This window comes from Ranitomeya imitator, chromosome 9 (genome assembly GCF_032444005.1).
Source record: "Ranitomeya imitator isolate aRanImi1 chromosome 9, aRanImi1.pri, whole genome shotgun sequence".
Lineage (NCBI taxonomy): Eukaryota > Metazoa > Chordata > Amphibia > Anura > Dendrobatidae > Ranitomeya > Ranitomeya imitator.
In genome coordinates, this window is record NC_091290.1 from 146,864,169 (window position 1) to 146,891,416 (window position 27,248).

A 27,248-nucleotide genomic window follows, 5' to 3' on the forward strand; every position below is an offset into this window, starting at 1 on the left:
TAAGCAGAACTCCTCTACCTGGGTGGGATCTATAGCACTGTTCATCCAGGGCCTGCTGTTTCAGGAGTAAGCAGAACTCCTCTACCTGGGTGGGATCTATAGCACTGTTCATTCAGTGCTTGCTGTTTCAGGAGTAAGCAGAACTCCTCTACCTGGGTGGGATCTATAGCACTGTTCATCCAGGGCCTGCTGTTTCAGGAGTAAGCAGAACTCCTCTACCTGGGTGGGATCTATGGCACTGTTCATCCAGGGCCTGCTGTTTCAGGAGTAAGCAGAACTCCTCTACCTGGGTGGGATCTATGGCACTGTTCATCCAGTGCTTGCTGTTTCAGGAGTAAAGGAGTAAGCAGAACTCCTCTACCTGGGTGGGATCTATAGCACTGTTCATCCAGGGCCAGCTGTTTCAGGAGTAAGCAGAACTCCTCTACCTGGGTGGGATCTATAGCACTGTTCATCCAGGGCCTGCTGTTTCAGGAGTAAGCAGAACTCCTCTACCTGGGTGGGATCTATAGCACTGTTCATCCAGGGCCTGCTGTTTCAGGAGTAAGCAGAACTCCTCTACCTGGGTGGGATCTCTAGCACTGTTCATCCAGGGCCTGCTGTTTCAGGAGTAAGCAGAACTCCTCTACCTGGGAGGGATCTATAGCACTGTTCATCCAGGGCCTGCTGTTTCAGGAGTAAGCAGAACTCCTCTACCTGGGAGGGATCTATAGCACTGTTCATCCAGGGCCTGCTGTTTCAGGAGTAAGCAGAACTCCTCTACCTGGGTGGGATCTATGGCACTGTTCATCCAGTGCTTGCTGTTTCAGGAGTAAGCAGAACGCCTCTACCTGGGTGGGATCTATAGCACTGTTCATCCAGGGCCTGCTGTTTCAGGAGTAAGCAGAACTCCTCTACCTGGGTGGGATCTATGGCACTGTTCATCCAGTGCTTGCTGTTTCAGGAGTAAAGGAGTAAGCAGAACTCCTCTACCTGGGTGGGATCTCTAGCACTGTTCATCCAGGGCCAGCTGTTTCAGGAGTAAGCAGAACTCCTCTACCTGGGTGGGATCTCTAGCACTGTTCATCCAGGGCCTGCTGTTTCAGGAGTAAGCAGAACTCCTCTACCTGGGTGGGATCTATAGCACTGTTCATTCAGTGCTTGCTGTTTCAGGAGTAAGCAGAACTCCTCTACCTGGGTGGGATCTCTAGCACTGTTCATCCAGGGCCTGCTGTTTCAGGAGTAAGCAGAACTCCTCTACCTGGGTGGGATCTATAGCACTGTTCATCCAGGGCCTGCTGTTTCAGGAGTAAGCAGAACTCCTCTACCTGGGTGGGATCTATAGCACTGTTCATCCAGGGCCTGCTGTTTCAGGAGTAAGCAGAACTCTTCTACCTGGGTGGGATCTATAGCACTGTTCATCCAGGGCCTGCTGTTTCAGGAGTAAGCAGAACTCCTCTACCTGGGTGGGATCTATGGCACTGTTCATCCAGTGCTTGCTGTTTCAGGAGTAAAGGAGTAAGCAGAACTCCTCTACCTGGGTGGGATCTCTAGCACTGTTCATCCAGGGCCAGCTGTTTCAGGAGTAAGCAGAACTCCTCTACCTGGGTGGGATCTATAGCACTGTTCATTCAGTGCTTGCTGTTTCAGGAGTAAGCAGAACTCCTCTACCTGGGTGGGATCTATAGCACTGTTCATCCAGGGCCTGCTGTTTCAGGAGTAAGCAGAACTCCTCTACCTGGGTGGGATCTATGGCACTGTTCATCCAGGGCCTGCTGTTTCAGGAGTAAGCAGAACTCCTCTACCTGGGTGGGATCTATAGCACTGTTCATCCAGGGCCTGCTGTTTCAGGAGTAAGCAGAACTTCTCTACCTGGGTGGGATCTATAGCACTGTTCATCCAGGGCCTGCTGTTTCAGGAGTAAGCAGAACTCCTCTACCTGGGTGGGATCTATAGCACTGTTCATCCAGGGCCTGCTGTTTCAGGAGTAAGCAGAACTCCTCTACCTGGGTGGGATCTATGGCACTGTTCATCCAGTGCTTGCTGTTTCAGGAGTAAAGGAGTAAGCAGAACTCCTCTACCTGGGTGGGATCTATGGCACTGTTCATCCAGTGCTTGCTGTTTCAGGAGTAAAGGAGTAAGCAGAACTCCTCTACCTGGGTGGGATCTATAGCACTGTTCATCCAGGGCCAGCTGTTTCAGGAGTAAGCAGAACTCCTCTACCTGGGTGGGATCTATAGCACTGTTCATCCAGGGCCTGCTGTTTCAGGAGTAAGCAGAACTCCTCTACCTGGGTGGGATCTATAGCACTGTTCATCCAGGGCTTGCTGTTTCAGGAGTAAGCAGAACTCCTCTACCTGGGAGGGATCTATAGCACTGTTCATCCAGAGTTTCCCAGTTCAGTAGTAAGCAGAACTCCTCTACCTGGGCGGAAACTATAGCACTGTTCATCCAGGGCCTGCTGTTTCAGGAGGATGCAGAACTCCTCTACCTGGGTGGGACCTGTAGCTTTGCTCTCCTGTCTTTATGTTTCAGGGCATTCTGGGAGTTATAGTTTTGCAGTTTTGCAGATTGATGATTTCTGCTGCTCATCCTGAGCTCTTAGGTTCACGAGTAGATTTAGCACAGGGCTAGCAGAGTGGCACATGTCCCTTCGTATGCCATTGTGGGTAACACCCTGCATCCTACATTGGAGGGTAACACATAATAGACGGTGAGTACAAGCCACTTTTTATTTTGGGGGGAGGATCCTGCTGCAGAAACTTATAAACATTCTCTCGGTGTCATGTCACCAGCGTGCTCAGGGATATAATGATAGTCTTCCTTTCCTTCTGCCTCTAGTAACGCCGTCTCACCCCGGCATTTACCGTCCTGGACACATTATGGTCATGGACAATTCATCGGCGGCCATGCAATCAGCGATAATAACGCGGCAAATAATAACAGAGTAATAATCCCCGGTGACATCACATTTCCATGACTTCAGCTGAATCCACAACGGGCCGCTGGTGAAGCAACCTGACACCGGGCGAGTTATGAGCTCAGTAATGGCCGGGAACCAGGTAATTATGGCGCAGTGAATCAGCAGCTACTGACGCCCCGCTCTGTTCTCAGGCTCAGAAGTTTGCGGCTCGGGGAAAATTGCCAGGAAAATGTCTTCTATGTGGATGAGATCTGAGGGGCACCTCCAGGGAAGACGCTGAGATCACAGTCTGAATTTAGAGGCTTTGGGGCTTTTTTTCAGAAACTGATTTGGACATTAAAGGGGTGGTCTAATTTTACCTAAAAACCGCTCACGGTAAACTGATACATAGTGTTACTCTTAGTGCTGGACCTGAGGGGGCGGAGCGTGACAAAGGTACGACGTGTGTCATGCCCCACCCCCTCACAACCAGCAATTTTTTGGGGGGAGAAATTTATCATAAGGGGAATTTAAAAAATATATACTGTATACATTGGATCATATTTGATAAATCTGGTACATCTTTAGATATGAAACGTCTAGAACTCATTTTACACTTTATTACGCCCCGATTTTCCACCACGCTCTGTTTTACTTACCCTCCATTTGCTGTCAGTGAATGGAAGCATGGATTGTCTAGTTTCAGAACCTTAAAGGGTTATCGCATCTATGAAGATGGGATATTGTCGGATGGAGGTTTTAAAGACGAGCACTTTTGTAATTTACTGCTCGTTAAAATTTTCAGTCGTTTTTGAGATATTAACACATTTCTTTTGTTAACGTTTCGTTTACACTATGTTTATGTTTACATCTCCATGGCAACCAGCTGTAAACAAAAGAGAAAAGGGTGAATATCTCAAGAACGCTTGCAAATTTTAACAAGCAGTAAATTGCAAAAGTGCTCGTTTTTTCAAGAGTTATCCGACAATCCCACCTGAGCTTGTCCTGTTCAAACAGCTGAAGTATGTTACAATGTGTCAGTGTAGACAAACACAGCAGCGGGACAAGTCTCTCTCATACTGGACTCCAGTTCTCACATAGAGTGATAGATTTTTGTATCTTGCAGCCTGATAGCATGCCGGCCCATAGATGAGTGTGACGGGAGTGAGTTACCAGGTGCAGGGCTGTGATCTCAGCCCCATCTCGCTTGTGAAGCATGCATTGACAATGACAACATTCATAGAGCGGAGCCCCCCACCCCACCCCCAGAAACAGCTGCTCTCATCATCAAACAGATCCACAACAACCGACAGACAGATACAACAAGTAGGTGAGCCGCAAAACTCTGCAAACTGCAGAGAAGACGCACTGCTGCCGATTAGACGCACTACTGCGGAGAAGACGTGCTGCTACCAAGAAGTCGCGAAGCTGCCGAGAAGACGCGCTGCTGCCGAGAAGAGGCGCTGCTGCCGAGAAGACACGCTGCTGCCGAGAAGACGCGCTGCTGCAGAGAAGACGCGCTGCTGCAGAGAAGACGCGCTGCTGCTGAGAAGACGCGCTGCTGCTGAGAAGACGCGCTGCTGCCGATTAGACGCACTACTGTGGAGAAGATGCGCTGCTACCAAGAAGACGCGCTGCTGCCGATTAGACGCACTACTGTGGAGAAGATGCGCTGCTTCCAAGAAGACGCGCAGCTGCCGATTAGACGCACTACTGCGGAGAAAATGCGCTGCTACCAAGAAGACGCACTGCTGCCGAGAAGACGCGCTGCTGCCGATTAGACGCACTACTGCGGAGAAGATGCGCTGCTACCAAGAAGTCGCGAAGCTGCCGAGAAGACGCGCTGCTGCTGAGAAGACGCGCTGCTGCAGAGAAGACGCGCTGCTGCTGAGAAGACGCGCTGCTGCCGATTAGACGCACTACTGCGGAGAAGATGCGCTGCTACCAAGAAGACGCGCTGCTGCCGATTAGACGCACTACTGCGGAGAAAATGCGCTGCTACCAAGAAGACGCGCTGCTGCCGAGAAGACGCGCTGGTGCTGATTAGACGCACTACGCACTACTGCGGAGAAGATGCGCTGCTACCAAGAAGACGCGCTGCTGCCGAGAAGACGCGCTGGTGCTGAGAAGACGCGCTGGTGCTGAGAAGACGCGCTGCTGCCGAGAAGACGCGCTGCGGCCGCCCCCTATACATTTTTTTCCTGCGCTGTGTTTTATGACTATTTCTGTACTGTAATCCACTGGGATTATCTGATATCAGGCTGCAGCGGTTATAAGTAACTTGGGTCTTAAAGAAACATGTGCCATTGTCTTCCATTAAAGGAACGTTTCAGAAAAGAGAAAACATTGTGCAGGGATTAAAGGGATGGAGCACTGAAAAGGCATTCGAGATGAAGCATGACAAAGGGATTCTTGTTCTTCTTGAATCCATGTGTCAGCACCCGCACCATCGGGCCCTGCAGTAATCATAGTAATAGTGCAGAGAGTACCCCCTTAAAGGGGTTGTCCATAAAAAACATTCATCACCTACTTATGATTGCTGGGGTTTCGAATGCTGGGATAATAGAACATTTTGGGAAATGGAGACTAAAGTTCCCCTTGTGCACATGTGTGACCATTCACTCTATAAGAGCAGTGGTCGCACATGCTCAGTACCTCTCCATTCATACAGGAGACTGTGGGCTCGGTGGAGGCCTCCAAAGCATACAATTTTCTCCTGTATGCCTCAGCCCTGGACAAGGCAAGTATTTTCCACCCTCTAACCTATGGATTGTTTTTGTGATTTTTTTATGTCATGTTGTTTATGGGACAACACTGGGAAAGGAGTACGGTGCAAAACAAAGCTACAATGCATCCAGCGCAGGTTCCTAGAGGTCTGGAAATCTAGAATCCAGTGCAGGTTTCTGGAGGTCTAGGAAGTCTAGGATCCAGTGCAGAATCCTGAAGGTCCGGTAAATATAGGATCCAGCGCATGTTCCTGGAGGTCCGGTGAGTACCGTGAAGTCTAGGATCCAGCATAGAATGGTCCTGGAGGTCCGGGAAGTCTAGAATCCAGTGCAGGTTTCTGGAGATCCGGGAAGTCTAGGCTCCAGCTCAGGTTCCTGGAGGTCTGGGAAGTCTAGAATCTAGTGCAGGTTTCTGGATATCCGGAAAGTCTAGGATCCAGCTCAGGTTCCTGGAGGTCAGGGGAGTCTAGGATCCAGTGCAGGTCTCTGGAGGTCCGAGAAGTCTAGGATCCAGCTCAGGTTCCTGGGGGTCCAGGAAGTCTAGGATCCAGTGCAGAATCCTGAAGGTCCGGTAAGTCTAGGATCCAGTGCAGGTTCCTGGAGGTTCCGGGAAGTCAAGGATTGAGTGCAGGTTTCTAGAGATCCGGGAAGTCTAGGATCCAGCTCAGGTTCCTGGGGGTCAGGGGAGTATAGGATCCAGTGCAGGTTTCTGGAGGTCCTGGAAGTCTAGGATCCAGCTCAGGTTCCTGGGGGTCAGGGGAGTCTAGGATCCAGTACAGGTTTCTGGAGGTCCGGGAAGTCTAGGATCCAGCTCAGGTTCCTGGGGGTCTGGAGAGTCTAGGATCCAGTGCAGGTTTTCGGAGGACCAGGAAGTCTAGGATCCAGTGCAGAATCCTGAAGGTCCGGAAAGTCTAGGATCCAAGGCAGGTTCCTGGAGGTCCGGGAAGTCAAGGATCCAGCGCAGAATACTGGAGTTCCATTAAGTTTAGGATCCAGCAGAGGTTCCTGGAGGTTCAGGTAGTCTAGGATACAGCACAGTGTCCTGGAGGTCTAGGAAGTCTAGGATCCAGCGCAGCTTCCTGGAGGTTCAGGTAGTCTAGGATACAGCGCAGTGACCTGGAGGTCCGGGAAGTCTAGGATCCAGTGCAAGTTCCTGGATGTCTGGGAAGTTTAGGATCCAGCAGAGGTTCCTGGAGGATCAGGAAGTTTAGGATACAGCGCAGGGTCCTGGAGGTCCGGTAAGTCTAGGATCCAGCGCAGGTTCCTGGAGGTACGGGAAGTCTAGGATCCAGCACAGGTTTCTGGAAGTGCAGAAAGTCTAGGATCCAGTGCAGTTTCCTGGAAGTCCGGGAAATGCAGGATCCAGCGGAGGTTCCTGGAGGTCCGAGAAGTCTAGGATCCAGTGGAGGTACCTGGAGGTCCAGGAAGTCTAGGATCCAGTGGAGATCGCTGGAGACCCCGGAAGTCTAGGATCCAGCGCAGGGTCCTGGAGGTCAGGGAAGTTAAGGATCCAGCAGAGGTTTCTGGAGGTTTGGGAAGTCTAGGATCCAGCGCAGCTTCCCGGAGGTCAAGGAAGTGCCTGGCATGTGATAAACAGTGCAGGAGAGCAGGAGACCTGGTGTCGTCACCTTTAGGTGGCATCTGATGTTTCTAAGCAGCAGCCCAAATATTCCCATAACACTGCCGCCTCAGTAAAAGAGCGCAGCTCAGCTATTAATAATCACCAAATCTGAAGGATTCACTAAGTATGTGCACACGTCAGGATTTCTTGCAGAAATTTTCCTGACAAAAAACGGACGTTTCTGCCAGAAATCCGCATTAGTTTTTTTTGCGTTTTTTCATGTGTTTTTGATGCGTTTGTGGTGTGTTTTTTGTGCATTTTTTCCCAAATGCATAGAATAGTAGGAAAAACGCGGAAAATCTGCAAAATTAATGAACATGCTGCTTTTTTTTACCGTGGTGCGTTTTTTTCGCACAAAACATGCAGAATGCATTCTAAATGATAGGATGCATAATGTATGCGTTTTTATTGAGTTTTTATCGCGAAAAAAACGCGAAAAAACCTGAACGTGTGCACATAGCCTTAAACTACAGCTTTTACCAAAAATCAATCGTCCCACATAAATACTTTCTCAGAAGCAGATTGAAAAACTGATAAGATGAGATTGTAGCGATGCAAATGAGATAAGAAAAAAAAAAAATTTAGATCCATGAAAAATAACCAAATAAAAAAAGCGTAACATGCACATGGCGCAGCACAGCATGCACAATCCATACGTCCGGCATCAGTGACCCTGCACAATCCATACGTCCGGCATCAGTGACCCTGCACAATCCATACGTCCGGCATCAGTGACCCTGCACAATCCATACGTCCGGCATCAGTGACCCTGCACAATCCATACGTCCGGCATCAGTGACCCTGCACAATCCATACATCTGTCATCAGTGACCCTGCACAATCCATACGACCGGCATCAGTGACCCTGCACAATTCATACGTCTGTCATCAGTGACCCTGCACGTGTGCGTACCCATCCATACAGCGATGCTGGTGACTACAGTCTATGCTGTACGGATAATAATAAGGACGTGTACAACGTGACTGCTCATGCATGTGCGATGTCTACGGTCTCATAGGGGCAGATAGTTACCGGCACTTACGGCGACAGCGCTGGCGATTCTCGCGGCTTCGTCCAGGAAGACTCCGAATCCTGACGTTTGGAGACTTTGGGAAAACTCTGTATCCTGATATTAAGTCAGCGGCTGAGTGACTGGAGAGGAAACTCCTGGGGAATAATTGCAGCTCTGACATGAATCACAGTCGGGCTGTGCGTCCCCCTCCGATCCCTCCCTCCCTCCATCTACAGATGCCGCCTGGGCTCCTGGCTTCTGCTTTGGCTCAGGACATGGCGGCCGCTGGCATCTATGTGGGTGCAAGAACCAAGGCTGCAAATAGGAAAAGACATTCTGCAACAATGGCACTAATAGTTCAGACTTTCTTCTAAATAGCGACTTCACATCTGATCAGTAAGGATCATTGATCCCTACTTTATGTGTAACTTCTGCTGCAGGTTTGTTGCTTCAGCCGCCGGATGATCCGCAAAGTGTGACTGCAGGTCAGGCGTACAAAGGGTGAAATGACACCGCCCTCATCACACGGCAGCAGAGACCCTCCTGGGAGCGTAGCCCCCCACATAATCACCTTCCAGTCTGAGCGTCCACAAGGTAACAGAGCATTTTACGAGGCGGCAGCGCAGACAGGACAGATGTGTTTGTCATTAAACCTGCTGCAGAGGATAAGTCACAGGGAAATGATGAGGAGCAGGATCTGGTTACACGGGTGTCATGGACTGCTAGTAAAAGGATCTGGTATTTAGTCATGAAAGACCCTGCCGGAATTACCCTGCCCCCATGAGAAGCCCCAGCGCGGATACACCTGAGGAGCGGAATATACCCCACCATATGTAAGGACAGCGAGCGCTGCTCTGGAGTATAATACAGCATGTAACTCAGGATCAGTAATGTAATGTATGTACACAGTGACTGCACCAGCAGAATAGTGAGTGCAGCTCTGGGGTATAATACAGGATGTAACTCAGGATCAGTAATGTAATGTATGTACACAGTGACTGCACCAGCAGAATAGTGAGTGCAGCTCTGGAGTATAATACAGGATGTAACTCAGGATCAGTAATGTATTTACACAGTGACTGCACCAGCAGAATAGAGAGTGCAGCTCTGGGGTATAATACAGGAGGTAACTCAGGATCAGTAATGTAATGTATGTACACAGTGACTGCACCAGCAGAATAGTGAGTGCAGCTCTGGGGTATAATACAGGATGTAACTCAGGATCAGTAATGTAATGTATGTACACAGTGACTGCACCAGCAGAATAGTGAGTGCAGCTCTGGAGTATAACACAGGATGTAACTCAGGATCAGTAATGTAATGTATGTACACAGTGACTGCACCAGCAGAATAGTGAGTGCAGCTCTGGGGTATAATACAGGATGTAACTCAGGATCAGTAATGTAATGTATGTACACAGTGACTGCACCAGCAGAATAGTGAGTGCAGCTCTGGAGTATAATACAGGAGGTAACTCAGGATCAGTAATGTAATGTATGTACACAGTGACTGCACCAGCAGAATAGTGAGTGCAGCTCTGGAGTATAATACAGGATGTAACTCAGGATCAGTAATGTATTTACACAGTGACTGCATCAGCAGAATAGAGAGTGCAGCTCTGGGGTATAATACAGGAGGTAACTCAGGATCAGTAATGTAATGTATGTACACAGTGACTGCACCAGCAAAATAGTGAGTGCAGCTCTGGAGTATAATACAGGATGTAACTCAGGATCAGTAATGTATTTACACAGTGACTGCACCAGCAGAATAGAGAGTGCAGCTCTGGGGTATAATACAGGAGGTAACTCAGGATCAGTAATGTAATGTATGTACACAGTGACTGCACCAGCAGAATAGTGAGTGCCGCTCTGGAGTATAATACATTAAGTAACTCAGGATCAGTAATGTAATGTATGTACACAGTGACTGCACCAGCAGAATAGTGAGTGCAGCTCTGGGGTATAATACAGGAGGTAACTCAGGATCAGTAATGTAATGTATGTACACAGTGACTGCACCAGCAAAATAGTGAGTGCAGCTCTGGAGTATAATACAGGATGTAACTCAGGATCAGTAATGTATGTACACAGTGACTACACCAGCAGAATAGAGAGTGCAGCTCTGGGGTATAATACAGGAGGTAACTCAGGATCAGTAATGTAATGTATGTACACAGTGACTGCACCAGCAGAATAGTGAGTGCCGCTCTGGAGTATAATACAGGAGGTAACTCAGGATCAGTAATGTATGTACACAGTGACTGCACCAGCAGAATAGTGAGTGCCGCTCTGGAGTATAATACAGGATGTAACTCAGGATCAGTAATGTAATGTATGTACACAGTGACTGCACCAGCAGAATAGTGAGCGCTGCTCTGGAGTATAATACAGGATGTAACTCAGGATCAGTAATGTAATGTATGTACATAGTGACTGCACCAGCAGAATAGTGAGTGCAGCTCTGGAGTATAATCAGGATGTAACTCAGGATCAGTAATGTAATGTATGTACACAGTGACTGCACCAGCAGAATAGTGAGTGCAGCTCTGGAGTATAATACAGGATGTAACTCAGGATCAGTAATGTAATGTATGTACACAGTGAGTGCACCAGCAGAATAGTGAGTGCAGCTCTGGAGTATAATACAGGATGTAACTCAGGATCAGTAATGTAATGTATGTACACAGTGACTGCACCAGCAGAATAGTGAGTGCAGCTCTGGGGTATAATACAGGATGTAACTCAGGATCAGTAATGTAATGTATGTACACAGTGACTGCACCAGCAGAATAGTGAGTGCAGCTCTGGGGTATAATACAGGATGTAACTCAGGATCAGTAATGTAATGTATGTACACAGTGACTGCACCAGCAGAATAGTGAGTGCAGCTCTGGGGTATAATACAGGATGTAACTCAGGATCAGTAATGTAATGTATGTACACAGTGACTGCACCAGCAGAATAGTGAGTGTCGCTCTGGAGTATAATACAGGAGGTAACTCAGGATCAGTAATGTAATGTATGTACACAGTGACTGCACCAGCAGAATAGTGAGTGCAGCTCTGGAGTACAATACAGGATGTAACTCAGGATCAGTAATGTAATGTATGTACACAGTGACTGCACCAGCAGAATAATGAGTGCAGCTCTGGGGTATAATACAGGAGGTAACTCAGGATCAGTAATGTAATGTATGTACACAGTGACTGCACCAGCAGAATAGTGAGTGCAGCTCTGGGGTATAATACAGGATGTAACTCAGGATCAGTAATGTAATGTATGTACACAGTGACTGCACCAGCAGAATAGTGAGTGCAGCTCTGGAGTATAATACAGGAGGTAACTCAGGATCAGTAATGTAATGTATGTACACAGTGACTGCACCAGCAGAATAGTGAGTGCAGCTCTGGAGTATAATACAGGATGTAACTCAGGATCAGTAATGTATTTACACAGTGACTGCATCAGCAGAATAGAGAGTGCAGCTCTGGGGTATAATACAGGAGGTAACTCAGGATCAGTAATGTAATGTATGTACACAGTGACTGCACCAGCAGAATAGTGAGTGCCGCTCTGGAGTATAATACATTAAGTAACTCAGGATCAGTAATGTAATGTATGTACACAGTGACTGCACCAGCAGAATAGTGAGTGCAGCTCTGGGGTATAATACAGGAGGTAACTCAGGATCAGTAATGTAATGTATGTACACAGTGACTGCACCAGCAGAATAGTGAGTGCAGCTCTGGGGTATAATACAGGATGTAACTCAGGATCAGTAATGTAATGTATGTACACAGTGACTGCACCAGCAGAATAGTGAGTGCAGCTCTGGGGTATAATACAGGATGTAACTCAGGATCAGTAATGTAATGTATGTACACAGTGACTGCACCAGCAGAATAGTGAGTGCAGCTCTGGGGTATAATACAGGATGTAACTCAGGATCAGTAATGTAATGTATGTACACAGTGACTGCACCAGCAGAATAGTGAGTGTCGCTCTGGAGTATAATACAGGAGGTAACTCAGGATCAGTAATGTAATGTATGTACACAGTGACTGCACCAGCAGAATAGTGAGTGCAGCTCTGGAGTATAATACAGGATGTAACTCAGGATCAGTAATGTATTTACACAGTGACTGCACCAGCAGAATAGTGAGTGCAGCTCTGGAGTATAATACAGGATGTAACTCAGGATCAGTAATGTATTTACACAGTGACTGCACCAGCAGAATAGAGAGTGCAGCTCTGGGGTATAATACAGGAGGTAACTCAGGATCAGTAATGTAATGTATGTACACAGTGACTGCACCAGCAAAATAGTGAGTGCAGCTCTGGAGTATAATACAGGATGTAACTCAGGATCAGTAATGTATTTACACAGTGACTGCACCAGCAGAATAGAGAGTGCAGCTCTGGGGTATAATACAGGAGGTAACTCAGGATCAGTAATGTAATGTATGTACACAGTGACTGCACCAGCAGAATAGTGAGTGCCGCTCTGGAGTATAATACATTAAGTAACTCAGGATCAGTAATGTAATGTATGTACACAGTGACTGCACCAGCAGAATAGTGAGTGCAGCTCTGGGGTATAATACAGGAGGTAACTCAGGATCAGTAATGTAATGTATGTACACAGTGACTGCACCAGCAAAATAGTGAGTGCAGCTCTGGAGTATAATACAGGATGTAACTCAGGATCAGTAATGTATGTACACAGTGACTGCACCAGCAGAATAGAGAGTGCAGCTCTGGGGTATAATACAGGAGGTAACTTAGGATCAGTAATGTAATGTATGTACACAGTGACTGCACCAGCAGAATAGTGAGTGCCGCTCTGGAGTATAATACAGGAGGTAACTCAGGATCAGTAATGTAATGTATGTACACAGTGACTGCACCAGCAGAATAGTGAGTGCCGCTCTGGAGTATAATACAGGAGGTAACTCAGGATCAGTAATGTAATGTATGTACACAGTGACTGCACCAGCAGAATAGTGAGCGCTGCTCTGGAGTATAATACAGGATGTAAATCAGGATCAGTAATGTAATGTATGTACATAGTGACTGCACCAGCAGAATAGTGAGTGCAGCTCTGGAGTATAATCAGGATGTAACTCAGGATCAGTAATGTAATGTATGTACACAGTGACTGCACCAGCAGAATAGTGAGTGCAGCTCTGGAGTATAATACAGGATGTAACTCAGGATCAGTAATGTAATGTATGTACACAGTGACTGCACCAGCAGAATAGTGAGTGCAGCTCTGGAGTATAATACAGGATGTAACTCAGGATCAGTACAGGAGATTTCTGCAGCTCACAGAGGATTGTCTATCACTGGATACATTGTAGCAAACGATCAGTATAGGAGAGCGATTTCTGCATGTCACTGGATACATTGTAGCAAACCCATAATTGTATCCCTGGTGTAAACAGAGAATCAGAGCGAGGTAACGTTCCAGAACTTGTTCTAGCACAGTCCTACCTGCGGTGATCTGTATTCCCGGCTCTCCCAACTCTCCGGCGTGGTTGATGTAAAGCCCTCGCCGCTCCGTTCTCAGAGGATTTGCAGCTTCTGTGTCACTCCGGCTCCTAGAACAAGAAGGGGGAGGATTGGTTGGGCTGCCCAAGTCAACACAGCCGCCTTTGTGCAGGTGGTGACAAGGTATTTAACAAGTCCTCTATAAGAGCTTAGGATTTATATCCACACACAGAGACGGCGGGAGGCAAGAAAAACAATATTCAGGTTACCGACACCGGCTGCAACCTCTGGCTGAACCGGGCGTGCAATGACGGCGAAACCTACCTGCTTAATATGAAAGGACATGCATGGTTAAAAATGGTAAAAAATGTACAATGCTGTGTGAACATGGTCGGACAGCTCAGATGTGCAAGAAATCAATACAATAGGAGCCAAGGAAAAACCCCGTCCAGTTCCGCCACTTTTTATTCTATATGTCTCCGTAGACACCGCCAATGATTCTTAAAGGGATCATACGCTCTTACTACACAGTAGGATCTTTATGAAGGCAGAATTTAAAGGGGTTGTGTACACATTATACATCTGCATGTAACTGGGGTCGTAAGTGATTTTTGCAATTAGGTCTCATGAAAAATGTTGCAGTATATTTCTTTCTATAGCCTCCGTGTCGCACTGCCGATTGCCGCTGCAGAATGAGTCAACTGAGAATCTGTCAGTCTGCCTTCCACGAAGGTCTGAAAGGGAGTTTTCAGCTCTTTTTTCCGTCTTTTTCGGATGATTTATGTCCGCAGGACACGCCAAAGTTGAATGTGCAGAGAAACAAAAGAGTCTGGAAAATCCAAACAGTGAATGTTATCAATGAAAACCAATTGTAAAAATGATTTTTAATCCCAAATACATGCATGTAAATAAAGAAGAAAAATCACTGAAGAGATGAACGACTACTTTAAAAAGTTGGTTATAGTTGAACTGTTTACTTTGTTACCTTAATAAGATACTAATTCTCGCATCTTCTGTTGATTTTCGCAGTTTTCAACTTCTTCATTAGTTGAAGCATTAAAAATCCAGGTTGAAAGCAGCAGGTAAGGCGAAATATAAAACCTCCATCCCTAAAATATAAAGCAAAGCTGAAACGCCATGTGTATAAGGGTCTACAAACTTGGCATTGGCCTAGGGCCCCCATTCTCCCAGGGGCCCCACGTGGCTGCTATGGGGACCGTGAATCAGGGGGTCCCGTTGCCAGCATCGGTGCTGTTCCCCCACATCACGCATTCAACCGTATCAGCATCACAGATGCCAATACAGCTGAAATCAATGATGGAGGAGAAAGCGTCAGGTGGTCCTCCCTTTCCCCTGTGCTTCTGATGCAGTGGGCGCAATGACGTCACTTCATCGTGCGCCATGCTGTGCCGAGCAGTAGAGCTGCTGAGTAGATGCGCTGCAGAGACCGGATCAGCGGGGGAACAAGAGGCAAGTATGTATTTGTTTATTTTTAAATCAGTGAGTATATGGTGACGATAATACTGGAGTAATATGGGGGCTGCATTATACTCTTTGGGGGCTGCGTTATACTATTTGAGGCTACATTATACTCTATGGGGGCTGCATTATACTATTTGAGGCTGCATTATAACCTGTGGGGCTGCATTTTACTTTATGAGGCTGCATTATATTATGTGGGGCTGCATTATCCTCTATGGGGGCTGCATTATACTCTATGGGGCTGCATTATACTCTATGGGGCTGCATTAAACCCTTTGGGGCGGCATTATACTCTATAGGGCTGCATTATACTATTTGAGGCTACATTATACTCTATGGGGGCTGCATTATAACCTATGGGGCTGCATTTTACTTTATGAGGCTGCATTATACTCTCTGGGGGCTGCATTATACTTTATGGGGCTGCATTATACCCTATGAGGCTTCATTATATGCTATAGACTGCATTATACTCTATGGGGGCTGCATTATACTCTATAGAGGCTGCAGTATACTCTATGGGGCTGCATTATACTCTATGGGGCTGCATTATACGCTATGGGGCTGCATTATACTCTATGGGTGCTGCATTATACTATTTGAGGCTACATTTTACTTTCTGGGGCTGCAATGCACTCTCTGGGGGCTGCATTATACTCTATCGAGGACTATTGGGTGTGCATTATACTGTATGGAGGACTATGGGGAATGCATTATACTATATGAGGGACTATGAGGAGTATTATGCAGTATGAAGGACTATGGAGAGTGCATCATACTGTATGGAGGACTATGGGGTGCATAATACTATATTGGGGGTTATAGGAAGTTAATTATACTATATGGAGGACTATGGGGAGTGCATTATACCATATGGAGGACAGTTGGGTGCATTATACTACATGAAGGACTATGGGGACTGTATTATACTATAAGGAGGTCTATGGAGTGCATTACAGTAGGCAAACAAAATGCTGCCTATTCATCGAGTGATTGGATTGTTTATGCCGGAACATAAATCCTTGTTCTCGGCAGAACATCGCCCGGTGTAAGCTGCAGATGTGCTGCTGATAATATGATACTGAAAGGGGACAGATTGATCTATTAGTGATCATTGTGTCCCCATCATTCTTCCTCAGCCAGCGTAAAGAGGCTGGGAAACAAGGATCGAACGACTTCAATATTGTCGATCACACTCGTTTAACAGCCTGAATTCAGCGCATGTAAATACAGCCGAAATGTTTCTGTGTGATGGAGTAATATGTGAGCATTTGGGGCCCCACTTTAAACTTTTGCCCAGGGTCCCACTTTGTCGAAAACCGGCTTTGCACACGCCTCAGTGAAGTAAGAGTTTTGATACGGAGACCTGATCTGAAAAAAGCGATGATGGGGGTCGTTGATTTTGCAAGATTTATAACAGCAGCTCATCAGCAGATAACTGTTTTATAGAAATCAATGATATGGTATGTTAGTTGTTAACTTCTCTCCTGGAACTTAAGTACTGTGCACACTCAACAGGGTCTGGTAGAAACTAGCTGTGCACTATGTAAGATAAAAGCTCTCACAGCAGAAGAATGACACGCAGATAGAAAAAGCAAGTCAATTGCAAACTTGCTTATTTTCATGCTAACTAATTTAAGCAATTTAGTCATTGAGACTACCCCTTTCATATGATTTATAATTTGTCATGCTTATCGGTCTGCAGACGTCCTGTATGGTGAATACCTCTGAAGACATAACCTGGTGCTGTCAGAATTAATGACTTTGCGATGTGGGCGAGCTCCGTCCCTGCCTTTATTTTCATTTTTCTGTTCCTATAACGGATCCAAAATACAGCACAGATGTAATCTAAGCTTTATAACACACTAGACGACAAAAAATGCCAAATAATGAAAGGTAACGGGGGTCTGTTTAACGCTTTGAATAGCAAATGCAGCGTTTATAGGGAGCATATCTTAAAATAGCATACAAAAATACATTCGGTGCAATGCAAGAGGTACACACGCCTAAAAAAACACCTTAAAAACTTAGATCGTATCAGCAACTGTTCACACGCGGCACATAAATAACAGCAATAAAAATAGTAACCGTACAAAGTTGTAAAGTTTTACAAAACAAAGAAAATCAGTCCCGTAAGGCAGGAACTAGAAGGCAGGGGATTAGAAAGTGAAGACGTCTCCACGACTGTGTCCAGAAACATTAGGGATGGAAGGTATACAGCGGAAAGCAGGATGTCATACATGTGGCTCAGTGTTCAGCATGGTGGATCAGTTTTTATGAACGTGGCCTGGTGGGCAGAAGCACCTTAGTTTTGCCTACATATGGAGAAGGTTCTGCACTGGTGACACATGGCATCTGATGATGAGGCCACCATTACCAGGTCATTCCTTCTCACGAGCGTCTACATATGTCCTATCAAAGCCTTTGACTGAGAACCCTGGATTTTACTCATCCAGTCGACGCCTCCAACCATAACCAGCTTCATATTTTAGAAGTTCGATGAAGCTGCAATCGTCTTTTGCTATGGCCGTGCCTGGTGGACGCAGGACTTAACCCAGAGACCTCTCCTGGAGGCATTAATGGCTGAAGTTCTTGTTGCTGGACGTCGGCAGAATATAAATGACTTTTTATACCTTGTGATGGAGAATTGGTGAAAGGAAAGCAGCTACAGGTCTCCGGCAGAGTCTCAAGTCCCGGCGGACTGCAGATCTCCTGCCTCAAACACTTTACTCCATCCAGGTTGGCGTCAGGAACCGGTGGAGAACCGACACTCTCCAGAGAGGAGATGCTTTGTTTCCAGGACTTCTGGAGATCCACCGGGACTATTTTCGTAGTCTCTGAAGAGATACAGACCGTGTTTTCATCCGGCTCTCCTTTCCACGGAAGAACCTTCTCGGCCATAGTTGGCGACGGCGGGACAATTCGAGGACTCTGACAGACGCCCAACATTCCTGTGGATATGATAAAAGTTTTCGGAGTTCACAGCAGTGTCATCCACCAAACAACCTGATTGAAATTAATCTTAAATGGAAGCAGATGAAGATCAGATGGGAACTGATGAGACTCAGAGAGAAACGGGGCAAACGTGAATCTCATTAAATGTCCACAATCAGCGTGAGTCACAGCAGACTCCATCTTTAGCTCATCGGCTTCTGTAGGACCTCGGTATCTGCTTATGTTTCCAAGTCAAGGAAAACCTGATCAATCATAGAGTGACAATAACAGAATCTTCAGATAAAACCTTGAGGGACAATTCATTGTTGTTGTTGTTTTTTTGCAAGTTTTCTAACTTTAACGTCATGTTTGTGCAAAAGTTTTACCATTTTACACCAACTTCATAACTTTTCTAACAAGTAGGTAGCGATTAAAGGAAGGGGGGGGGGGGGCAATAATGGTTAGGTAGCTCAGATTTTGGGCAACCTGAAGATGTGCATGGTTTAACTGAGGAGAGACGTCTTACCTGAGAGTTTAACACTGTGGAGAATCTCATCTGTTGCTCGAGCAATGAAGGTAATCCCCTCGTCCTCTTCTATCTCGATATCTGAACCTTCGTCTTCCGAGTCGGGGGTGATCACAATGGAAGCTGATGGTAGGAGAACATTCAGAAAGGTTATTTGCAGTGGATCTAGGTGCGTTGCGTAACATGGTAAGTGCACGGTTTGCAGCGATGAGCGATACAATATGTCCTGCCCTGGTCCAGTCCAATTCTTCGTGGTCGGTCTTCACTCTCTTGGCGTCCCTGGTGCTTGAAGGTGTCATGGCATCGTATTTAATGACATCACAAGTTCCATTGACTAAGCCCGGTAGGAGGGCTCAGAAATGAAGACCGGCTGCAACTGGGGACAGGACTGGCCGCCGTACCGAAACGGACTGCTGCTTGCTAATAGTCTGCATAGAGGTAGATGTGGCTTGCTTGAGGGCAGGCGCAGTGTTAATAAGGTATGAGGGAAAAGAGTAGATGTTCATTTTGGATATATGTCTACAGAAATAAAGATTTGGGGGGACCGAGACTAATTTCTGCAGCGTTAAGGGATTGAAAATGCAGAAACTAAATGGATCTCTCCTGATCTGAAGGTGCCAAAAATTTGACTGATGATGATACGCAGAATGTCTTACCGGTGTTTTCCCAGCTCACCACTCGGCTATGTCTTCCGTTCCGGGATTCGAGCTCCATGCTGGTTCTTCTCTATATGAATTACGAAAAAAAGCATAAAAAGAAATGACTACGGTATTGTACACGAAGCAGGTGCAAACGGACAAGTTAGGGATAATGCACGTGACAACTCAAGGTAAAGGAGCAGCCATGACTATATGACAGACCCCAGATATGTGATCTGGTCGAGGGGGCGAGGGCTCATTCCTGCAAGCCTTGACCTGCGAGTCCCGCGGACAATGAAAGTCACCTGCGTCCAGTGTGAGCGTCGATAGATTAATGACGGGTGGAGGACACGGGTCAGGACCGACGCTGAGAACTTTACAAAGACAAAGAGAAACTTCAATCACTTCAAAGTCAAATCCTTCATGAGAAAGATCAATGTTTTCCATACAAATCGTCACTGCAACACAAAGCTGTTTAAAGGTTTATTTATTTATTTCCAGGACTTCGGATATGAGATTTGTGGGGGTCTGCGTCCTGCCGCCCATGGGGCACTGAAACTGGTACAGCGCCATACATGGATGATACTGGAAGAGGAGACGGAGCTATCAGAACCGCTCCAGCCCAATAAGGAGCGGTGCCGCCTTGGAGGCTCCTCGGACCATCGATCGGGAGGTCCTAAGCTAAAAATAAGCGGTCAGTAAAGCTCAGTTAGCACCATAACTATATTGGAAGTACTGGAAATGGAAAGCAGCAGCCAATTATCTAAGGCTGTGCCACAAAAAACAAAACTGTCATAGTTGCTGCTCCGATGATCAGTCGCCCATTGATCTCTACATCTGATGGGATGATGGGCAGGAGCTCAGGCTCCATTCTGCACCCATAGATCCAGAGCTGGGGAGCCAGTAGATTAAAGGAGATGAAAGTAAAAAGCCCTCCGCATATTGAGTATACAGAATAAGGCCGCTGAGCGAGCATCAACCTAAGGACGAGCGTCTCGATCATAAAGGGCACGGGCAGAGGATCCGACGCGGCACGGAGCTCCGATCACGGCAGCCGCTCGTGCGCCATGATGCCGCTCTATAAGATTTATTGAAGGTTTTCGGATTGTTTTTATGGGTTTTATTGCTGTCTTTATTGGAAACAGAGGCAGATCCATTCAATCCGGGGGACGCGGGCCAATGTAGCCGAGGCCTGAGGATGAGAAGGAGGAGGAGGAGGAGAGGTTCAGCCAAGTTGCATCTGTCAGAAGTAAAGTTAGATCCAAGCAAGTGATGCAGATCTGAGGGTGGGGTGTAAGGGGGGGCTTCCTTATTAATTGGGGATGTTTAGATTTAAATCAATAAAGTTTTATCATTGCAATGTAAATCCACAGTATGCAAAAGGGCAGCTCCAATCAAGTGACAGAATCTCGCTGGGATACGCCGTACTTAATGATTAGTCTGTGATCAAGTCAAGTTTTCCTGAGAATAAAGTTATGTGATCGGCTTTTTCCCTGCAGAGCAGCGCTCCTCACCGCAGCAAGGACCCGTCCCCGACACGTCTGTTTCATTACATTCTTTCTTTCCCCGGGAAATAACAATTCAGGAGCGTATTTTTAATAACTTTGTGCTGTTCTTCTGTTATTCCTCAGGGAAATAGCTGGGTGTCAATATTCTCTCCGATATAATTTACTTTTTAATTTTTTTTCGTTGTCATTTTTTGCATCAAATTTTTCATGGGGTTGTGCAAAATTACAGATGTTCTTTTTTAGTCTTTAAACATTTTTGTGCCCCTGTAGGGTGGGTGCAAATCACATTTCTTTAAACTGAGGCGAACCCGATATTTTTTCTCGCAACCTGAAGCCTTTTCCATCCAGAGGGCAACTGAAAGGAACAAGTGGTATTTTAATGCCAAATTCATTCTGCTTTTTTTTCATGCTATTTTTACACAAGGGTTTTTTTTTCACTTTCATTTTTTAGTCTTTGCCGGACAATGTGTCTGTTGATTTTCATTATCCAAATTACCGTAAACGAATTCTGCCACCTGCAGTACCACTCTCTGCCACTGCTCAGATGCATATTTGCCATAGAAAATAGTGAAATAGCGCCCCCAACTCTTATTAATGTAAACTGTGAAACAATTTAGAAATTGTAAAATATATTATATTTTCATTACAAATCCTGCAGAATAAGCTTCAGGAAACTCCAGAATTTTTTTTTTCCTGAAGCCTCTTTAGTGTTGTTGTTTTTTTTTCCACTAGCTTTTTTGTACTGTCATTTTTTATACTCCATTGAATAAAGGAAGAAGCCGCTGCCATATTTTTTTTTCCCCAAACATCAGAAAAAAATATAGTTCTTACCGATAACGGTATTTCTCTGAGCCCATGACGGCACCACGGAGAGAGGGGATCCGCCCACCAAGGACAGGAAACCTACGGATAAAAAGGTGGTACCACTCTCCTGCATCAGTTAGTTAGTAGATAACGATGGGAGACTACTAAGACATTTGTAAAATTTTAACTGTTTAGCATAACAAGATACCACGTGACTTTAAACTATAAATAGACTATGGCACTATTTCAATGTGTGCACCCATAAGTGAAGGGAGGGAATGTACGGGTGCCGTCATGGGCTCAGAGAAATACCGTTATCGGTAAGAACTATATTTTTCTCTGATCGCCCATGATGGCACCACGGAGAGAATTGCATAGATAGTACATTCAGGGGGGGACCACCGCCTCCAGAACCCTTTTACCGAAAGTAAGGTCTGAAGAGGAGATTAGGTCCAATCTATAGTGCCTATAGAGTGTGGATGGTGAAGACCAGGTAGCAGCTCTACATATCTGGTCAATGGAAGCTCCGGCCTTCTCCGCCCAGGAAGTTGCTACTGCCCTTGTTGAATGAGCCTTAACCTCCCCGAGAACGGACATCCCACTTGCTGAGTATGATAGACTGATGGCGTCTGTGATCCATCTTGCTATGGTGGCTTTAGATGCTTTTTTCCCCTTCCGGGGACCCTGGAAACACACAAACAGAGAGGGATCCTCCCTACTCTCTCTAGTGACTTCTAGGTAGTGTAAGAGACATCTTCTTACATCTAGTGTATGTAGTGTTTGTTCCTCCTTGTTCTTAGGGTTAGGACAGAAGGAGGGGAGAGATATCTCTTGAGACCTGTGAAATTTTGAAGCCACTTTCGGGAGATATGCTGGGTCTGTTTTTAGAACAACCCTATCCTCTAGAAATTGTGTGTGAGGAGGGTTGGCTGAAAGAGCCTGTAAGTCACTGACCCTAGGGGCAGAAGTGAGGGCGACTAATAGAGCTGTTTTGAGAGATAGCGTTTTTATTGTAGATTCATGTAATGGTTCGAATGGAGGACTAGTCAGGGCTTTAAGGACCAAATTTAAGTCCCATTGAGGAACCACTTTTACTGGCAGAGGCCTTGATCTTCCTGCCGCCCTAATGAATCTAGAGACCCACCTATTTGAAGCTAAGTCAAAATTAAATAGGGCACCTAATGCTGCCACGTGAACTTTTAGGGTACTGGTGGCTAAACCCATTTCCAACCCGTTTTGTAGGAACTCTAATATGGCATTAATGGGAATCTCTTTCCCTATTTTAGCACCTGAAAAGGACAGGAACTTTTTCCATATTTTGCCGTACTGTTTTGTTGTAACCGGCTTATTACTTTTTAACAGAGTTGAGATTAACCCCGAAGAGAACCCTCTGCTTTCTAATATTTTCCTCTCAAGAGCCAGGCTGTCAAGTGCAAGTTCTTGACTCGTGGATGACAGATTGGGCCCTGTGACAACAGATCCTGGAGGTCTGGTAATACCCAAGGGTCGGATATTGACATCTTCCTCATCCATGAGAACCAAGGTCTCTTCGGCCAGAACGGGGCAAATAAGATGACCAGCGCCCCGTCCTCCCGAATCTTCCTCAGCACTGCTGGAATCAGAATGAGAGGAGGAAAGGCATAGACCAGATGGTGACCCCAAGAAATCAGGAAAGCGTCCACAGCTACTGGGTTCCCCAGGGGAGATACGGAGCAAAAGGAGGCTACTTTTTTGTTTAAATGGCTCGCGAAGAGATCTATTTTGGGAACACCCCATTTTTGCGTGATCTGGGTAAATATATCTGGATTTAGTTCCCATTCCCCCTGTTTTAGGCTGGATCGACTGAGGAAGTCTGCCTTGTAATTGTCTATCCCTTTTATGTGTAGGCTTGTCAGGGATAGAAGGTTGTTCTCGGCTATTTGAAGGATCGAGTTGGCCACTTCCATTAGACTTTTGGAACGGGTACCCCCCTGATGGTTTATGTAAGATACTACCACCCGATTGTCCGACATCACCCTTACATGGTGAGATTGAAGGACTCCCGAGAATTCCTGAAGGGCAAATTTTACTGCCAGGAGTTCCTTCATATTGGAGGAATTGTTTGCAAGGGATGGAGACCAAATGCCCTGAGCTACTAGGTCGCCCAGATGAGCCCCCCACCCTGAGGGGCTTGCGTCCGTAGTTAGGACCTTTGATATCGGGATTACCCATGGGACTCCCTGGGAAAGATTTTCCTGCAACGTCCACCAAGTCAGAGAGTGATTGGTGCGAGGAGACAATGTTAACCGCCCGTCTAAATGCTCTCCTAGGAGGATTTGCTCTGACAGTAGCTGCCATTGGAGATCTCTTGAATGTAGTTGGGCCCACTGGACTGCCGGGATGCAAGAGGTCATAGAGCCTAACAGGGACATGCCCTGTCGGAGTGTTATAGAGGGGAGAGATTGTACTCTTGACGCTAAGCTTTTTATCTTTTGTATTTTGCTCTCTGGGAGCCGGCATTCCATTTTTCTGGAGTCTAGAGTGAGACCTAGGTACTCCTGAACCTGAGAAGGCACCAGTCTGGATTTCTCTAGGTTTATTAGCCAGCCCAGGTCTTTTAGAGAATGAATCACTAGATCTAGTTGATTCTTGCAATGTTGCGGGGAGGAGCCTATCACCAGGAAATCGTCCAGATATGGTACGATCAGGGTGTTTTCTTCCCTGAGGTGAGCCATTACCTCCGCGACCAGCTTTGTAAAAACCCTCGGGGCTATTGCTAGGCCAAATGGAAGGGCTGTGAACTGGAAGTGGCTTAGGACTCCCTTGATGTGGATTGCCATTCTGAGGAATCTTTGGTGATCCTTGTGTATTGGGACGTGATAATATGCGTCCTTCAGGTCCAGGACCACCATGAAGCACTGAGGAAACAGCATTTTGATCGATGACTTTATCGTTTCCATCTTGAATGCTTGAACCTCTAGGTAATTGTTTAGGTTCTTCAAATTGATAATGGTCCTGAAGGAACCATCTGGTTTCTTTCTCAGGAATAGAGGGGAATAGTACCCTTGCCCTCTTTCTTGGGGGGGGGGGAACTTCCAGGAGTACTCCTTTTTTTACTAACCCCACAATCTTATTTTCTAGTGTTAACTGCTCTTCTGCCGAGGATCTGGTAGATGTTATCTTGAAAGAGAGACGAGGGTACCTCTTGAATGTTAAGGTACCGTCACACTAGACGATATCGCTAGCGATCCGTGACGTTGCAGCGTCCTCGCTAGCGATATCGTCCAGTGTGACAGGCAGCAGCGATCAGGCCCCTGCTGTGCTGTCGCTGGTCGGGGAAGAAAGTCCAGAACTTTATTTCGTCGCTGGACTCCCCGCAGACATCGCTGAATCGGTGTGTGTGACACCGATTCAGCGATGTCTTCACTGGTAACCAGGGTAAACATCGGGTAACTAAGCGCAGGGCCGCGCTTAGTAACCCGATGTTTACCCTGGTTACCATCGTAAAAAAACAAACAGTACATACTTACATTCAGCTGTCTGTCCCTTGCCGTCTGTTTGCTGCACTGACTGCTGGCCGCAAAGTGAAAGTGAAAGCACAGCACCAGCGGTGAGTCACACAGCGGTGAGTCACCGCTGTGGCTGTGCTGTGCTTTCACTTTGCGGCCAGCAGTCAGTGCAGCAAACAGACGGCAAGGGACAGACAGCTGAATGTAAGTATGTACTGTTTGTTTTTTTACGATGGTAACCAGGGTAAACATCGGGTTACTAAGCGCGGCCCTGCGCTTAGTTACCCGATGTTTACCCTGGTTACCGGGGACCTCGGGATCGTTGGTCGCTGGAGAGCGGTCTGTGTGACAGCTCTCCAGCGACCAAACAGCGACGCTGCAGCGATCCGGATCGTTGTCGGTATCGCTGCAGCGTCGCTAAGTGTGACGGTACCTTTAACCTCAGTCCTGATTTTATGATGTTTAAGATCCATTGACTGAAGGTAATCTTTTCCCAGGCTGGGAGAAAGAGAGATAATCTCCCTCCCACCTGGGGTGAACCTTCATTGTGGAGGTTTCTTGCTGTCATTGAGGTTTTTGTTAAAGATAAATCCTTTATTCTTGTTCTTCTTATCTTCCCACTTCCCCTGGCCTCTCCCTGGGTTCTTAAGGCCCCTTCACACTACCGTCACACTATACGATTTACCAACGATCACGACCAGCGATATGACCTGGCCGTGATCGTAGGTAAATCGTAGTGTGGTCGCTGGGGAGCTGTCACACAGACAGCTCTCCAGCGACCAACTATGCCGAGGTCCCCGGGTAACCAGGGTAAACATCGGGTAACTAAGCGCAGGACCGCGCTTAGTTACCCGATGTTTACCCTGGTTACAAGTGTAAAACTAAAAAAAAACAAACAGCACATACTTACATCTGGTGTCCGTCACGTCCCTTGCAGTCTCTGCTTCCCGCACTGTGACTGCCGGCCGTAAAGTGAAAGTGAAAGCACAGCCGCTGTGCTCTGCTTTCACTTTACGGCCGGCAGTCACAGTGCTGGAAGCAGACGGCAAGGGACCTGACGGACACCAGAATGTAAGTATGTGCTGTTTGTTTTTTTTTAGTTTAACGCTTGTAACCAGGGTAAACATCGGGTAACTAAGCGCGGTCCTGCGCTTAGTTACCCGATGTTTACCCTGGTTACAAGCGAACGCATCGCTGGATCGCATCGCTAGATCGCTAGATCGGTGTCACACACACCGATCTAGCGATGACAGCGGGAGATCCAGCGATGAAAGAAAGTTCTAAACGATCTGCTACGACGTACGATTCTCAGCAGGATCCCTGATCGCTGCTGCGTGTCAGACACAGCGATATCGTAACGATATCGCTGGAACGTCACGAATCGTACCGTCGTAGCGATCGAAATGTTATAGTGTGACGGTACCCTAAGCGACGCTGCAGCGATACCGACAACGATCCGGATCGCTGCAGCGTCGCTGTTTGGTCGCTGGAGAGCTGTCATACAGACCGCTCTCCAGCGACCAACGATGCCGGTAACCAGGGTAAATATCGGGTAACTAAGCGCAGGGCCGCGCTTAGTAACCCGATGTTTACCCTGGTTACCATGCTAAAAGTAAAAAAAAACAAACACTAGATACTTACCTACCGCTGTCTGTCCTCCAGCGCTGCGCTCTGCTTCTCTGCTCTCCTCCTGTACTGTCTGTGAGCCGGAAAGCAGAGCGGTGACGTCACCGCTCTGCTTTCCGGCTCACAGCCAGTACAGGAGGAGTGCAGAGCACAGCGCTGGAGGACAGACAGCGGTAGGTAAGTATGTAGTGTTTGTTTTTTTTTACTTTTAGCATGGTAACCAGGGTAAACATCGGGTTACTAAGCGCGGCCCTGCGCTTAGTAACCCGATGTTTACCCTGGTTACCAGTGAAGACATCGCTGGATCGGTGTCACACACGCCGATCCAGCGATGTCTCCAGGGAGTCCAGCGACGAAATAAAGTTCTGGACTTTATTCAGCGACCAACGATCTCCCAGCAGGGGCCTGATCGTTGGTCGCTGTCACACATAACAATTTCATTAACGATATCGTTGCTACGTCACAAATAGCAACGATATCGTTAACAATATCGTTATGTGTGAAGGTAC

The 27,248-nt window shown here is 46.8% G+C and overlaps 1 protein-coding gene across 2 annotated transcripts in view; it reads right to left on the reverse strand.

The window, feature by feature from the left end:
* Positions 1-14,435: 14,435 nt before the first annotated feature.
* The window catches only part of SLC9A5 (solute carrier family 9 member A5), a 54,970-nt gene continuing 42,157 nt past the window's right edge, over positions 14,436-27,248 (reverse strand). Inside the window, exons 14-19 of one of the 2 annotated variants that reach the window (XM_069739340.1) lie at positions 19,332-19,401; positions 18,676-18,798; positions 18,069-18,166; positions 16,941-17,029; positions 14,719-14,842; positions 14,436-14,562 (exon numbers count right to left, since the gene is read on the reverse strand). In XM_069739340.1, the coding sequence (XP_069595441.1) occupies positions 14,731-14,842; positions 16,941-17,029; positions 18,069-18,166; positions 18,676-18,798; positions 19,332-19,401 (492 nt within the window). In that variant the 3' untranslated portion in view covers positions 14,436-14,562; positions 14,719-14,730. Of the gene's footprint in view, positions 14,563-14,718; positions 14,843-16,940; positions 17,030-17,125; positions 18,167-18,675; positions 18,799-19,331; positions 19,402-27,248 lie in introns of those variants that run through there. The other variant, XM_069739339.1, reaches the window with a different exon arrangement.